Genomic DNA, 16108 nt, shown 5'->3' on the forward strand with positions numbered 1-16108 from the left:
CATCTATTTGTATTCTTATCTAACTCTGGATCATGAGGAGGCTGACGTCTTTCCCAGCTGTCACCCAGCAATAGAGGGCTACACCCTGGACCTGTCACCAGTGGACTGCAGGGCCAACACATATAGACCAGCAAAAAAGAGGTCTCCTTACTTGAATGAATGAAGACTGAAAAGCTCTAAAAACTGTTAAATGTGCCCTCAAAGGTCGAGAGTGAACATGCAAGCCTACTCAAACAGCTTCCCTGGTGGTCAACAACACCTCTGTGAGGAAGGATAGCAATACAATGCCGATGTTCAAACCACATTACTGATACCTTGGGGCGAAAAAGTACAAAAACAAAAAAACAAAACAACTATTTGGCAGCCATTGTTTTCTTTTACAAATGTAACATTTATTACAGAGAATATCAAAGTTGCTTATGAAAACTTCATGTTAAATTACATGATGTGTGCTATACAAGACACAAGATTTCAATTTACAGCAGAAATCAGTCAACTATTCAATCATGTGAATGGCACACAAAAAAAGAAAGTATAACTATTTTGATCAGTGATTGCTTAAATAAATTTATATTGCTGTAAAATTCATTAGCTTGTAGCTCTTCGCACTTGGCTAGGTCTCCTGTGAAACGGATTTTGATCCAAGTGGAACTTCCTGTTAAAAGAAATGAAAATTCAAAAAATCTAAATGTAACCAGCAGAAAACTGTTGTGACAAAAGAGATAAATGTCAGCTGGAGATCTGTAAACGTCATCATCTTTGTTTAGTCAACAAGGCTGATAACGCTCATAAGCTGATACCACAGTACAGGTTAATCCAGCTTACCAAATAACTTAAACACTGTTTAAGTCATTGAATAGATTTTTTTTATGAGACGGCAAAAGCTTGCGTTGATTGTGATATTGCTTGAATGAATATTATAACACATGCATAATTTCTAAGCATTAGGACAACTGCTGTCATAATTTACCAAAAATAAAGTATCAAAAAGTCCATGACACCCTCCATCCTCAGTGTTCATCACTTCTTTGAGTTTGTGGTGCTGTTTTTAGAAGACAGAAAGTCCCGTTAATACAGTAGCAGTTATTCTAAGATCTCTGGATATTTATGTTGATTTCAAATGTGATGCTGCTGCACTCACCTGTGGTCTGAAGGAATTTCCAGTCTGCCTGCAGCCTGTGTCTCAGCCTCTCTATGGCCTCCATGTCTTCTGTTAGCGGGGCTTGAAGTTGCTTCAAAGAGGCGGCTGGGTTACCGAGGAGGGAGGATGCTGTGAGTCCGATAAGCGCCTTCTCCTCCTCCTGAAATTAAAAAGTAAATGGATTAATACTGAACACTAAGTATGCAAACATGCTGCCAACTCCTCTTAAAATGCTTCTTAAGGTTTCACAATATAGCAAAATTAGAGGACATCTACTGTCTTCTTCTTTCAGCTGCTCCCTTTAGGGGTTGTCAGAGTAGATCGTCTGCCTCCATATCACCCTATCCCTACCATCCTCTTTTGTCACACCAACACTTTGTATATCCTCCACTACCTTCATCAAAGACTCCTTCACTACATCCATCCAACCATATATCTCCAGAGCTCCTGCCTGGCAGCTCTACATTGTTGAAGACATCTAGTGTGCCTTTATGAAATCTTATCCAGCACTCTTACCTGCAGTACCACCAGTGTGTGTCCAAGTGCAAAGCTCTGCAGCAGGCCAATTAGTTGTTGCCACAAACTGTCACTGACTCCACTATCTGGCATTCGAACCAACACAACAAGACTGGGGTCATATTCATACCCAAGGGGCAGGAGGAGGCCAAACACAGCCTGTGTGAACCCTGATGTTTCACTGCAGCCCTGTGGGTGAACAAACAAATGCATTTAATTACATTTAAAAAACAAAAGCAAAAAAAAAAAAACTACTCAAATTGTCTATGCTGAAAAACACATCTCAGTCGCCTTTAAGAGCTGTATCATAAAGGTTTCTGTCCAGAAATCCTTAGCAACTGTGTAATAATTCAGAAACTATTTAATGATGCAGTTTTAAAGAAAAGGGAGCTCTAATGCTGACTAGCGAGATGTGTGAGTGTATATTTCTGGCAAATATTAAATGTGATTACAAAGCAAGCAGCAGTACCTTCTTCAGACACACACGAATGTAATATTTGCAGCTCTGTTCCTCAGTCTGTGCACTGCCCACCTGCACCACAAGTGTTTCCCTGAAAACAGAAAGACTTTTTCAGCATGCTGTCCTCGCCGTTATGGACAAATAGTGTGTTTTATTGGATCAATTGTGCCTTGTAGTTTGGTTTTACTAAGACTAAAACAGAGAGCATAAATGATACTCACCTGTCTTCTGTAATATGGCTTGGGACATTCCCGTCACCCACACAGACGACCAAAACGCTGCATATATAAAAGACAAGTTTTAACAAAGCAGATTGCAATCTTGCTAATAAAACTTCAATATACAAGCGCACTCCAGCGGTATATTTAGTAGGCTATATTTATCATGTTAACTTGCACCTCTGTAGTTGTGGCATAGTTGTGCTTTGCAAGTATCTTCACTTCCAAGTGATATTTTTTACTAAGTTACGTCCTAAAATCTGTCTGTATAAATAAAATGACTTCACTTGTTCACAACACGAGAACAATAATGATATTTTATTTAGATTATTTAACCAAAAAGTACATAAAAATATTAGTTCCAAATAACTCCCAGATATGTATGGAGTTAGGTTAAGTGCTAAATTTGCTGTAGGTGCAAATCTGAGCTAAAATAGTTTAGACTGCATTTCCTTTGCAGAGTGACCAAGCATATTTTGTGTATGTGTGTGTGTTTCCTGTAAGAATATTTCTAATCATTTTTAATCACTAGCTGATATTTAAAAAGAGCAGAAGGTGTAAGATTTGATTAAGTCGAGGTTGTTATACCGGTTGCTGAGAACAGTTGTAATGTGCTGGACAATGCTTGTCATCGCCTTGGTGACGTCAGGGACCAGTGCAAGGCCACTGCAGATCTGAGAGCCGGGAATTAAAATTACATCGTGTAGGCAGCTCAGCAAAGCACAAACTGTATTTACAAGACATGATATTATAATAGCACTCACATAAAAGAAACAAACAACATTGTGGCTTTACCTCATTCTTCTCCATTTTCTCTGTCAGGGCTATAAGACTGGAGACGGTTATAAAAGCAGTACTGTCATCTGTGTCTCTGAGGAAACTCTCCCTTGTTTTAGAGAAAAAAAAAGATTTCAAACCCAGTTACGGTGAAAACCATGAACTGAACTGAGCCACAACAAACCACTTATCCATACCTTAACTTGCTGGCTAAGAGTGGGTCAAGATCCTCTGAGAAGCTGAAGCGTTCGCATCCCTCCGGGCAAGCCACGTCATCAGGGAGCACTAAAGCAGCACATACTGGAGGAGTGACGCGTTTTGGAGGCTCAGGCCACACCTTTTCCTCCGCGTCCTTTTCTTCTTCTCCTCCCTTCTCTGTCGTTTCTTCTCCTTCTCCTAATTTAATCCGTTTGGTGCTGATGGTGGAGGTGGGCAGATCAGCTGAAGAAGGGAGTAACTGTTTTGAGACCGTGTCTTTTATAGTGATGAGAAGTTCAAACAGAAGTAAACGTGAAATACAGCTAGCAAACCCTCAGCTAAGTGATGCTACATCACTCAGTTTGACTGAGGATGGAAACAAGTTAGAAAGAAATAAGGTTATCAGACTCCTGCAGCCTCATGTACCCTAAAGGCTCTGCTAAAGGCTCTGTTATGGTTACCTGCATGTTTGAGGCACGACCAGTAGGCCTTATGAGCTGATCGGACACACTGAAGAGATTCAAGTGCACTGAAAAAGAAGAATGAAATTGCTGCAGTTATAAAACACACAAACTTTGAGACACAAATTTGACTGATTGTGATGCACACCTTATACAGGGACTTTTGAGGCTTGCAGGTCTCGGCACAGGATCTCCAAGCAATGTCTGGACTGTCTGACACACAGATTGGACGAGGGAAGTCAAGTTGTATCCCCCCTGGAAAACACAAAAACACAAGTTCCCAGACAACAGAACATTAACAGGCTGTTTTCTTGTTTCCATGTTTTAGCCGTATAGGCTGGGCGGCCTGACCTCCAGCACAGCACACAGTTTTCCTCCTGCTAGGTTCATCAGCAGGTGAGTCAGATGGGCAAAGACATCTGGAGTGGCACACATCTCACCCTAAAAATAAGTATAACAGTAAGCGAGTGGATGCAGAGGTTTATAGTGCATGCATGTAATTAGATAATGACATTAATAAATATGTCATACCTCTGGGTCACCGATGGCTGAGTCAAATCCCGCACACACCAAGACTAAGTCTGGGCAAAACTATAAAAAACAGTTGTATGCTTAAACCAAACATTTTATAGATCACCTCCTTTAGGTAGGAAAAAGTTAATTTTTGGAACGCTCACCTCATATGCAACTGGCAGAAGAACGTGACAGAAGACTGACAGATAGTCACCATTTTCCATGCCCAACTGAAATATCATGATGAGGTCTTTTCAGTAAAAGAATAAAACACACATACAGCTTGTACACACACAATCAGGAAAGCAAATAGCATGCATGTACACACTACCACAAACATAACCTCACTGGTGGAGGTAAAAACTGTGGCATTATGTGACACTGTAGACAAATTCGAACTAGGCTTAAGATAAAGCAAGAAGCAAATAGAAAAAAAAACCCATAATGAAACCATAAGTGTGCAGTATTTCTGACCTTGTTCCATGGTACATTTATATTGAATCCTGCCCCTTTCTCTTTGCCAACAATGTCGTAGTCAGAATCTCTCAGATGAGGCCAGAATTTCTGATGCTCATAGCGGTGCCAAGAGAAGTAGAGCACGCTGTGAAAAGGAAAACAACAAACACAGTGAGCAGAATTTGAAACGCAAGCAGACAACATCTGCTTCTCCTTTATCAAAGACTCACCTGGGATCATCCTCAAAGCAATACTGCACCCCCTGACCGTGATGTATATCCCAGTCAACTATCAACACCCTGAAGACAAAATCTGAGGTGAATACATACAGCTGTGGATTTGTGGATCGTTAAAATCTTTAATGGTTGCCAGAATAAGCATAAAGACTAAAAGTCACATTACCTTTGGACTCCGTATTTCTGCTTAGCATATCGAGCCGCAATAGCCACATTGTTGAACACACAGAAACCATTAGCAGCATTGTGCATACTGTGGTGTCCTGGTGGTCTATTAATAATAAAAAAGAAGCAGTTATGTAAAAAAGAAGATTTTACACTTGTTGTTGCCCACTTTGCCCATTAACTACTAAAAACTTAGTCACTAACAAACTAGTAAAAATATGAATTTAAATGTAAAGACTTTTAACCTGATATTTACATTCCTATTAACTCATCAATAATGGACAAAACAAAGGCTCTAATACTAAAACAAGCCATGAGTGCATATCAGAACTGCTGTATCTCAGCCTCACCTGACTAAAGCCATGCCATTCCTCACCTTCCCTGTCATAACACTGTCTACCAGCTGCAGCGCAGCACCAGCAGCAAGCTTGGCACAGTGGTAGATGTTCTAGGACGGTAAATGACATACAGAAGAGGATGTCAGATACAGATGTTCTGTTCCTGTTAAGCGGCTGTTAAGCGGGAGACTTACTGGGTGGAAGTAGACATCACCGTACTGACGAGTGAACTCCATAAGGTCCTCCAGACTCATGTAAGGAGTCTTCTTCACCGCTTCCAGGTATTCTTCACTGTTGAGAGGAGCAAAGTAAACACAGCTCAGTGAACTGAAACAAATATCTAAACTATATCATACCTTCATGACAGGAGTTAGATAAGATGACCTGTGAGCCAGAAGAATTTCTGCGTCCGTGGCCTCACGGACAGGTACGGAGACGCAGCGATCAGCCAGGCCAGTCCTGACCAAAGTCTCATGACTCACAGTCAGACGCTCAGGCACCTCAATCTTACAAGTTGGACTGCAGGAAAACATTACACACTTAATGAATATTTGTTAATTAGAAAATAAACATGACACTGATCCATTTTACTATTCTATTTCTTTCAGCTCTTATATAAAAACATGAGAAATATATAAAAGACACAGCGAGACATGCCAAATGACCTCTGTAGAAGTTAGATATGGAAAACAGCAATTTGCTAAATATGACTTTGTAAAGGAGATAACCAAAGCAACAGACTGTGCAGGAGAGAGGTGAAGAAGAGAGTGCACACAGGTGGAGTGGGTGCAGATGAATGTCAGGGGTGATTTGTGGCAAAAGAGTTGCAGCAAGAGTGAAAGGGAAGGTTTACAAGATGGTAGTGAGACCTTCCTTTGATGATGACAGAGCTGAAGATGTTAAGATTCAGATGTTCATAGATGTAGTGAAGGAGGACATGTAAAGGGTTGGTATGCTAGGATAGGGTGAAATTGAGGGAGATGTGGCGACCCCTAAAGGGAGCAGCCAAAAACAAAGAGAATAAACCCAGCAACACAGCACGGTTCAGACAAAGACATTTATTTCAGCAGTAGAACTGCAAATAGACAAAAGCTGGCGGTCAAAGCTCATTGTCTTTCCAAAATAAAAGCATGAGTCTTAAACTTTAGAGTATTTTCGGCACATTTTGGCATCTAAGAGTCACAAACATAATAAATATCACAATTGCATTTACTCATTTTTTTTAACTGCGAAAGTTAACCATATGTAGACCTCAATCAGTCCAAAAGAAAACAAAAACTATTTCGCAACGTTTTTAAACAGGTGGTAGAGCAGCTATAGCGGGCCCGGTGGGTGTAACACTGAAATCCCTGACCTGACGTGACCGAACAAAGTGCAACCGTAATAACCAAAACGGGTGTCTTCTCTAACTAACCGTACCAGCAACAAGGAACAACTTAGGTTCCCATGACTTCTGACAGATCACACATTTTAGCCAGTGTTCAGTGATGGGAGAAAACTAATAACTTATTTGATGAAGTTACCCGTTCAGTGAAATTACAATATGAAATATTTACTCCTTGATATACTTTAGGCATGCTAAGCTACAGACATTTGCAGAAAAGACATTTGAAGACTTTTCTCATTAGTCACGTTAGCTTTATAAACGTAAACATGGATTTACTACTCACTCAACCCAGAGCAGTTTGTACTTGGTCATCTCGTCATCATAAATCAGCGCTGTTCCCATCTTTGTTATTCCTCGGGTAAGAATAGGTAAGTAACTGCGACCCTGACTATGAGAGTAGCGACGTTTCTGCAGACAGTTTCCAAAAGGACACGAAGTAAGTTTAAAATGAACCGCTGACTAATTAATTTTGATTCAACACTGGCAGCTTTTTATCGAAATGTGCAACATATAAACGAATACCAGTATAATACCAAAATCCAGTGACTGTACAAAACTGTTTACAGTTATTCATCGACTCATATGATCTTCTATGAGTTTTATGTTGGTTTTCACACAGTTCACTAGCGCAGCAGCGCCACCTGCTGGACGGGGTTCAATACTCGTCGTTCATTATCTGTCCCACTGATGCCCAACGTGACAGAATCACCGGATAGTACCAGTGCTGGGGTATCTTGGGTTATTTAAAATAAATTAATTAAATTTGAACTAAAGTCAGATTCTTAATTTCGTTTGGGCATGGTTGATTAGTCTGATTTGGATACAAACCACAAAGGCAGAACTTTATCCTTAACTTTAATTCATTGTTACACATACAATATATGAAAAAAATAAATAAAAATTAACAATATTATTAGTACTGTATCCTGTATATCCTTTGATCTATATTATCTTTTTACTATTGAAGATCTACCTCATTGCACTTACACTTTATATTTTTGTGTTGATTTTTTTAAGGTACATGGAGGTTCAAACTTCCTGTGGCTTCCTTTGTATTTAAATCAGTTATTCATGACATGTCTTGTTTGAGCTGTATGACTGTTTTGGAGACTGCTGTTTGAGGTGTTAAATGATGTCACATTGTACTGCTACTGTTACAAATGGAGGAGCCAGAGTATTCGAAACACTTTAGAGAAGCGAATGTAACCACAGCACTGAAGAGGTAAGCTCTAAAATTTGAAGTAGCTTCATAAAAAAGTGAACATTATACCTGTGTGAAAAGTGTGCTTCCTGGTAGGACAGCTGTACTTGCCCATTTAAAGTCAATGTTCTTCATAAAGAGATTATAAATCTTTTATCTTTTTCAAAGGAAAATTTGCAACAAATGAAAAAAAATTCTTTACATCACTTCCTGACATCATTTTAATAATGAATAATAAAAACAGTTTACCAAAAATCAACAAATAATTCAAGATATACAGGAGTGCAAAATATGGAAACAGTTCATGTTACATGAGAAGATTTGATTTGACCGGAGAGGATGTTTTGCATGGAGTCTTAATGGAATGGGTGGAATTTTTCCTGTGGGAAACAAAGCATCAGAAACCAGAATATATATTGCATGCCTTCTTCTGATGATAATATTTATTTTGAAAATACTGACATACGTACACAATGTCATGCATTCCATTTTATTTTCACTGTTCATTACATAGGGTTAGCGTTACTTAATTGTCAGAAAACATTGCACCCTGATATCTTGACTTCTTGAGTTCTTCAGGTGTGGCAACGCCCATCTCCCTAACTCCCCCCTCCTGTTCCTCCTCTGTCCTGTCTGCGGTTTCTTCCTGTGTCCTCATGGGAAAAGCTGAGCTCTGCTCCCCTTTCTCTTCAACTCCTCCAGCTTCGTGCCCTTCCTTTCCCTTTGCTCCTTTTCTTTTCATCCTGCACAACACGAGGAAAGCTCCTTTGCATCTCTTCCTAAATGATGGGTCACAGGCAGCGTAGAGGAGAGGGTTCAGGCAGGAGTTGAGGTAGGCTAAACAGGTGACATATGGATGAGCAGCCAATAATATCTGATCTAAAGAGCAGGAGTATGGGACAAATCCAAACTCAAGCAGCAGGGACACAGTTTTATTGACATGGAGAGGCAGCCAGCACAGGAAGAATGCCATCACTAACGTGACAATGACCCTGAGGAGTCTGCGCTGCCGTCTACGGTCAGGACGAGGGCCCCGTCCGAAATGTCTGCTGAGTAGTTGGACCAGTGAGCAGTAGCAGACCAGTAAGATGACAAAAGGAAGCAGGAAGCCAATAAGAGTTGATTTAATACTTAATGCAGCAGCCCACCACATCTCTGTCCTGTTTTTTTCTTCCTCCTCCAGCTCTGCTCCAGTCAGCATGGAGTAATCCATCTGGCAAGAAAGGAAGACAGACCTGGAATCAGCGGGTTCCAGCTGCCAGTCGTCCTCATGTTCAGGGTCAAGCTCCACCTCCCGGACAGAGCGCAGCAGCAAACCGGGAAGTGCCAGTACTCCCGCCAGCACCCACATCCCTCCAAGTATCCACAAAGCCTTGCTGGGGCAGCTCCTTGGTGCATGGTGGCTGGAGTGCCGGTGCCTAGTCAGAACCCAGTAGCGCTCTACACTTAGCATGCTCAGGCTGAACACGCTGGCATACATGTTCAGAGCTGTGAGGAAGCTGCTGATCTGGCAGAGAGGTTGCCCAAAAGGCCAGTGGTAGCCCATCGCTGTGTAGACGGCCCAAAGGGGAAGAGTCACAAGGAAACAAAGGTCAGCTAAAGCTAAACTGGCAATCAGAGAGTCAGTCAGCGAGCAAGAGGGACGGGAGATGGAGGGAGAGCAAGAGGATGAGGTGGAGGAATGGGAGGATGTTCTGTAGCTTTGCCTGGAGGAAAATCCACAGTTTGAACTTTGAACTTTGCCAGTGTCGTTAATGTGCTGCTGACTGCTTCTAAAAATGTTGCTGCAGCAGAACTGGCCATCTCCTGCTGGCTTTCGGTCCCTTCTCCTCCTCCCCTTCACTCGGTCCAGGTAGGCCCAAAGCACCAGGCTGTTGCCAGGACAACCAACCAGAAATGCTAGCAGGTAGACAGATGGGATGATGAAAAACGAGGGAGACCAGTCACTGTAGTCACAGAGAGGGGGGTTGGTAGGAGCAGGGGAGGCGAGGTAAGCTGGTTCTGACATCACTCTGTATATACTTGGTTTTTTATCGAAAAGGTTTTGGCATTAAAATCCACTGGAGTTTTTAACACTGTAGCCAAAACAGCATAATATCTAGATGTGAAGAGACACGATTCCTGCACTGGAGGAATGGTTTTAGGTGAAGAGGTCCAAATTCCAGGAGTGGATAAGCCTCCAGTTCACATCTGTTGATTTTGATGGTCTGGAAATTCAGTGAAAGACACAAATAGATTTTTTTAAACTTTAGCTACACTCATTTTTGGGATTATGTAAATTTATGTTTTTTCCATGCTCATGCTTCTCCCGATCATCACAACCTAAATATATTAAGGATCATGAGGACCTCACTTTTTTCTATACAGCAATTTAAACACTTAGACAAACAATTTTAGGCAATTTTGACATAATTTAAAACTCATACAAGACAACAAACAGAATCAAGACTGCAACAGTGCACACTAAAACCTTAAGTAAGGAATTTCTAGGACCATGAGCACTTTCACTGTGATGACATAACACGATTTAACTGAGTAAACATTTATAGCTTTCTGCTTTCATGTTCAATTCTGAAAGTGAATTCTGAAAATCTGCATTAAAGCTCTCTCCAACTGGCGTGTTTTATAAATACATTTTTTATCTTGACTATGTGAAATAAGAGAGGATTTTGATGAAGGCACTTACCTTAAAGTTGCTTTAGTACCTTGGATAAAACCAATTTACTGGTGCCTATAACCATGGTACAATACTTGTTATACAGAAATCAGCATCATCCCATTTTCTCCTGCTGAACTTCCAGTCTGGGCTTTCTTCTGTCACTCTCTCTATCTCAGCTTCTGTAACAACTGAAGAAGGTGAGTTTCTCTTAAGTCTAAATATATACCAGTGTCGCCTAAACACACACACAAGTAAACTAAAACCCAGAATTCTCCTTTCTCCCATTCTCCAAACTAGACCACCCCAGCAGAAAGTAACAAGACCTGCAAGCATCAACCCCCCCAACACAAACATACTCACCTCCCAAGAGACACAATAACTCCACTCATCCTTCCCCCCACAAACTCGAGATACACAAACAGAGTCCTCCGTCTCTTATACTGCTCGTATTCTCCATGCAAAGACACAAACAGATCCAAATGCACCTATAGTACACAAATACATGCAAACACAAGCACCCTCTTTGTTGTCGGGGGTCTCACATTTGCTCTCAGTGGTCAAATGCGGCTACCCACAATGAGAGCAAATAACAGCCCTCACATTCAGAGTCAGACTACAATATCAGAATAGAGGCAGCCTTCATGAATACAATGAAAAGGCCTCCAGGCCATTGATCCCTACCCAGTGTAAACTGGGACAGAAATAAGAATTTCCATGTGAAAGTACATCCAAACCCACAGCTGTGTTGTCTCATGTCTTATGGAAGCTGCTAAAAAGTCCATTAAAATCATGCTTAGCATGGATTCTGAGATCCTTTCTCAATTTCAGCTGTACAAACAGCATTATCAGTTATTTTTATTCAAAGGAGTAAGACACTTTGATCAAAGTAACAAAATCAGTTTAGTCCAAGAAATGTATTCGTTTTATGGACTTATTTATCTTCATTCTGCTCAAAGTGCATTTTCTCTTTTGGACTTTCTTCCTAATGATGAATATGGTAAACAATGACTCACACTGTTAGTTGTTATGCTTACGAAAATGCAATAATAAATGATTAGGACTTAATAATAAAATCATTCCAATTTATAAGATGATAAAAGACTATCTTTAAGAGGTAGTTGGAAATGTTCTGTCTAAACCAACATATTGTAAGGAGGGAGTGATAATGACGAATGGGGTCAGCGTGGAATTACAGTGTAAATAGTGAAGATGTTCGGATAATAAACAGGAAGTGCGTGTTTCCACAGAGGTCATTCTGCCACTAACCTGTAGTTATGGGAACAGATGTTTCTAAAAAACAAAAAAAAACATTCCAGTCAGTCTTTTCTCTTACAACACACACACGCGTGCACACACACACACACACACACACACACACACACACACACACACACACACACACACACACTCAAGCACACAGACACAAGCAAACACACACAAACATGCACACAAAACTTTACTGCTGAGAAGAAAGGAAAGGCAGAGCAAATACAAGTAAAAAGAAAAGAAAACTGTAGGCTGTTGTGTGCTGATCTCAGAGGTCGGTTTGCATCTGTTTTCAGATTTTATTAAGTCTACCTACTTGTATTTTTGCTAAAATGTCAGTATAATTCTTGTATTTTATCATGCCCCTCAATACAATACAGCATAAAAAATAAAAATAACTGAACTATGTTGTATTGTCATAAAGCTGTCCAGCAGTATATAAACACAATCATCTCCAGCTGCAAAATTAAAGCAATAAAGACTCTAATAATCAATAATATAACAATTATGACCCCACATAAAGAGTATTATTAGATATTGATGATAAAAAATTTTACCCAGATACAGAGTGTAAATACTTGTTTTTCTATTTTTTCACTGTTTTGTTTTTTTTTTTTTTACAACAGTTACTCATTAGTCTACCAAAGGCGTGTAAGTGTGCAATAAAGTGAGTTGCCACTTTTCACATTTCACCTAAATTCATGCATAGAGCTGCATATGAGCCTGAATTTCAGACCACTGTCATCAATTTCTTAAAACTATATTTCTCCCTTTATTTCATAGAGATTTCAGAATCCTTGTAAATCTAACCACATGTTTAGGATGCCTACAAGTCTTCCACTTGAAAAATGTTCTTTCGGCTTTGCTGTGCCTGTTAATTGGTACCTTTTTAAACATGGTAGTGGATCGTTTGCCTGCTGAAAGGAGAACAAGATAAGGATTTGCATAATATGCCTGATATGGAAAGAGCCACAAGACAGGCAAAAAGCACACAGCGGTAGAGTCTTTCATGGGGATTAAATGCACTGTGGAGAAATAGATGTTTCATCATGTCTGTCTACAGAACAGATCAAGCTTTCATCTGTCTTCTGATTGTCGTGATGGTAGGAGGCGAGGTGCAGGAAAGCCTTTCATCCGAGTGTAAGCAATTTTTGTATATGGGGACGCTGCTTCGAGGGCTTCAAGAGCAGTCGCTTAAAAAGATTTGCCAGTTCTATGGGGGTAAGCCACGATTTGTAACCCTCTACGACACCTTCAACCACATCCCTATTTATTCTGCTTACACCTTCAAGCGCTCAGACGGCTCCAAGAAAGTGGACGTGCCTTGGATGTATGAGCCGCAGGTAGGCATGGTTGCTAGCTTTGCTGTCTGAGCCTTCAAATGTGTTCTGACCATCTGCCAAAAAGTGGTGGTGTTTCTGTATTTTGTTTCTGTGTGTGTCTGTGTGTGTGTGTCTAATATCTGCTGATATTCTCATGCACTGGTAAATAGGCTGTAGTCAACAGAACAGGGTTATATATAAAATAATGACCTGTATTGCAAGTCTCTTTATGCCCATTGTACAATATAATCAATCCAATGCCAATTTTTTTCTCTTGATATGACTTGATGTCATTCATGACAAATATGTTGAGATACAGATATGTATGAGAGCTTATGGACGAATAGTAATTCACCACAGTTTAAATACAACTAATCATTTCACTTTTAGCCACTAGGTGCTTGTCACAAAGTTTGAAAATTGAAACTCCAGTTTTATCAATAAATGCACTACTACCACTGCTGTGGGGTTACCAGAAGGTCAAAAGTTCTTTTTTATCAAGTAACCTGAATGTTCTGTTTTTGCTAATTCACTGTGATCGGTGCAAATGTGTAGGTTATGTATGTTAAAATATATTAAAATAAACATCGTTGAACTAACACTTTTTACTAGCAGCATCTCAGCCGTTTAATAATCTTTTTGTAAATGATCAGTGAAGCCCATTTTCAGAATGCACACCCTTTAAATAAAATGAAGATGATACATTAAGTGTTGTTGCTGGTAATAAATAATATAAATATATAATACATCTAAATATCGTGTTTATTTTACAATTTTAACATGACCATGTTAATAGCTCTCCTCAGTGCCCGGCCCCAGAGACATGCAGCAGCTGCCTTCAGAAAATGTGCACGGGAGTTTTGAGGATGCTCAGGCTGTGCTTGAGGACTACTCCAACACTGTGATCTACGAACGCGGTCAGCTCAATCCAGACGAGCACCAGGCCGACCCTGACGACAAAGCAGCCACCTACACGTTGACAAATGTGGTTCCTCAGGCTCGTGAGTTCAACATTGGTCCATGGAAACAACACGAGAACACTATCCGCAGGAGGCTCAACAACTACTGCAGGGGCACCGCCTACGTGGTCACCGGGGTCACCACGTCGGGCCACACAATCCGCCGTCACAACATCAACCGTGTGGGCATCCCTACCTACCTGTGGTCAGCCTACTGTTGCCCTGATTATGACCACAATGCTCCGTACTCCGAGCGCTCCAAGTTCCCTGCGTTTGCATCTCGTGGGCTCAACGACAGAGAAAATAATAAAGTTATAGAGATGATGGTGCAGCAGCTGGAGGATTTCCTGAAGAGAGTAACTTATGTTGACAGCTCTTTCCAGATCTTCTATGACAACTGCCTGCCTCCTAATGGTGCACCACATTTGTCTTAAAAAAATTAATCACATTTCCATTAGTGTGTAAAACAATCAAAATGTTTTTTCATCTTCACGTTAACTCTGGCAAACCCATGCTCCTTATAAATTAAAACTACACCTGCCTCTGTAGGCCTTTTGTTCAGGACAGAGATTAGACCAGCTGTTTTACATTTTCTCGTACACCTTAACTACAGCAGTTCTCTGCACCTCAGTTTGCACTAGTTCTACAGCCTTAGAAGAGCATTTCTAGATTTTGGGAAAAGTACTAGCTGCTAATTGCTCTGACATTTGGATTTCAAACTGTACCATTAAATGTGAACTACACGCAAAAGAAACAACATTATGGCCATTTAATTAGAATATAAAAATAAAATCCTCTTTCTGTCTGCTACTCTATTTTTTTGTGACTGTCTCTTCATTTTATTCAGCGTCTGGTGTGACCTCGTTTTTTCACACAGGAGGTCACACATGATACAGTATTATAACATAAAACAGACAAGCCGATATTAACTCCATGAATTATATCAGTGAATGAATGAATGATATTTCGGGCAGATCCTGGCAGTTGGCATATGACAGCAGGTGGTCAACTCAACTGTGGATGCTTTGACCAGCAGCAGATTGATAAAGAGCCCAAAGTATATGACTCAAAGAATAACTTGCTGATGTGACCAGAAGAGGGAGACCCTATCAGTTTAATCTCAAGTCTCACTATTTTCACTTTTGGGGGAGTGAAAAGAGAGAAACAAGGTCATGTTCAGCTGTGTCTGTTACTTTACAGTAATGTCCACGTTTGTCCAATCTATTCTGAACCCTGAAAATTTATGAAACTATATACATAAAAATGACTGTAATCCATAATTAATTAATTAAACAGACACGTTTTATTCTAAAATCCCTTGGATTGAAGTTGAAAGTCTGACTTTCAATCACATATTGATTGATTTAAAATAGACTGTGATGGAGCATAGAGGCAAAATGATCAAAAATCATGGCATTGTCTAAAAACGCATGGACCCAATATTATGCTGCAAATTGAATCACTTTTGCTATTCCCAAAAGGAGAATGAAAATAAGAAGAAGTAGTGTAGATAGTCTAACTAAATACAGTTGTAATGATTGTGTATTCAATTCAATTTTAGTTTATTTATACAGCACCAAATCACAACAAGAATCACTTCAAGGTGCTTTATATTGTAAGGTAAAGCCTACAATAACTCATACAAAGAAGAACCCAACAATCATATGACCCCCTATGAGCAAACACTTTGGTGACAGTAAGAAGGAAAACATCCCTTTTAACAGGAAGAAACCTCCCGCAGAACCAGGCTCAGGGAGGGGCGGCCATATGCCACCACCAGTTGGGGTGAAGGAAAGAAGACAGGAAAAAGACATGCTGTGGAAGTGAGCCAGAGA

General features: G+C 40.3%; 3 protein-coding genes across 7 annotated transcripts; 1 reads left to right on the top strand and 2 right to left on the bottom strand.

The window, feature by feature from the left end:
* Nucleotides 1-367: 367 nt before the first annotated feature.
* On the bottom strand, nucleotides 368-7481 carry hdac10 (histone deacetylase 10). Of its 3 annotated transcripts, none has more exons than XM_035916370.2 (22): nucleotides 7389-7481; nucleotides 7150-7274; nucleotides 5864-5998; nucleotides 5674-5770; nucleotides 5492-5589; nucleotides 5143-5247; nucleotides 4971-5039; nucleotides 4759-4885; nucleotides 4449-4514; nucleotides 4303-4362; nucleotides 4123-4212; nucleotides 3920-4026; nucleotides 3772-3839; nucleotides 3310-3553; nucleotides 3131-3221; nucleotides 2924-3009; nucleotides 2339-2395; nucleotides 2127-2208; nucleotides 1658-1846; nucleotides 1142-1301; nucleotides 971-1042; nucleotides 368-655 (listed from the first exon to the last, which is right to left on the bottom strand). In XM_035916370.2, the coding sequence occupies exons 2-21, from the start codon at nucleotides 7206-7208 to the stop codon at nucleotides 1011-1013; spliced, it is 2022 nt and encodes a 673-aa protein (XP_035772263.2). In that variant the 5' UTR covers nucleotides 7209-7274; nucleotides 7389-7481; the 3' UTR covers nucleotides 368-655; nucleotides 971-1010. The 3 variants fall into 3 exon arrangements, with proteins under 3 accessions (XP_035772263.2, XP_087699391.1, XP_087699390.1); XM_087843265.1 differs by having other exon boundaries at nucleotides 7400-7448; XM_087843264.1 differs by having other exon boundaries at nucleotides 7150-7461.
* An 885-nt stretch (nucleotides 7482-8366) lies between these two features.
* On the bottom strand, nucleotides 8367-11262 carry aplnr2 (apelin receptor 2). 2 transcript variants are annotated; one of them, XM_006782714.3, is made up of 3 exons: nucleotides 11087-11262; nucleotides 10754-10914; nucleotides 8367-10274 (listed from the first exon to the last, which is right to left on the bottom strand). In XM_006782714.3, exon 3 carries the CDS (start codon nucleotides 10073-10075, stop codon nucleotides 8594-8596), a length of 1482 nt encoding a protein of 493 aa, XP_006782777.1. In that variant the 5' UTR covers nucleotides 10076-10274; nucleotides 10754-10914; nucleotides 11087-11262; the 3' UTR covers nucleotides 8367-8593. The 2 variants fall into 2 exon arrangements, with proteins under 2 accessions (XP_006782777.1, XP_087700510.1); XM_087844384.1 differs by lacking the exon at nucleotides 11087-11262 and having other exon boundaries at nucleotides 10754-10942.
* Nucleotides 11263-12139: 877 nt separating this feature from the next.
* On the top strand, nucleotides 12140-15072 carry LOC102790619 (endonuclease domain-containing 1 protein-like). Of its 2 annotated transcripts, XM_087844385.1 has the most exons (3): nucleotides 12140-12266; nucleotides 13056-13335; nucleotides 14111-15072. In XM_087844385.1, the coding sequence occupies exons 2-3, from the start codon at nucleotides 13093-13095 to the stop codon at nucleotides 14705-14707; spliced, it is 840 nt and encodes a 279-aa protein (XP_087700511.1). In that variant the 5' UTR covers nucleotides 12140-12266; nucleotides 13056-13092; the 3' UTR covers nucleotides 14708-15072. The 2 variants fall into 2 exon arrangements, with proteins under 2 accessions (XP_087700511.1, XP_006782566.2); XM_006782503.2 differs by lacking the exon at nucleotides 12140-12266 and having other exon boundaries at nucleotides 12969-13335.
* Nucleotides 15073-16108: the final 1036 nt, after the last annotated feature.

This window comes from Neolamprologus brichardi, chromosome 7, assembly GCF_056152115.1.
Source record: "Neolamprologus brichardi isolate AB-2024 chromosome 7, ASM5615211v1, whole genome shotgun sequence".
NCBI classification, from domain to species: Eukaryota; Metazoa; Chordata; class Actinopteri; order Cichliformes; family Cichlidae; genus Neolamprologus; species Neolamprologus brichardi.

Coding starts and splice junctions, on each gene's coding strand:
- LOC102790619 (XM_006782503.2), top strand. CDS start 13,042: ATGTCTGTCTACAGAACAGATCAAGCTTTCATCTGTCTTCTGATTGTC. Junction 13,336..14,110: donor CTTGGATGTATGAGCCGCAG/GTAGGCATGGTT, acceptor CCATGTTAATAG/CTCTCCTCAGTGCCCGGCCC.
- aplnr2 (XM_006782714.3), bottom strand. CDS start 10,075: ATGTCAGAACCAGCTTACCTCGCCTCCCCTGCTCCTACCAACCCCCCT.
- hdac10 (XM_035916370.2), bottom strand. CDS start 7,208: ATGGGAACAGCGCTGATTTATGATGACGAGATGACCAAGTACAAACTG. Junction 5,999..7,149: donor TACAAACTGCTCTGGGTTGA/GTGAGTAGTAAA, acceptor GTTTTCCTGCAG/TCCAACTTGTAAGATTGAGG. Junction 3,010..3,130: donor AGAAAATGGAGAAGAATGAG/GTAAAGCCACAA, acceptor CCCGGCTCTCAG/ATCTGCAGTGGCCTTGCACT.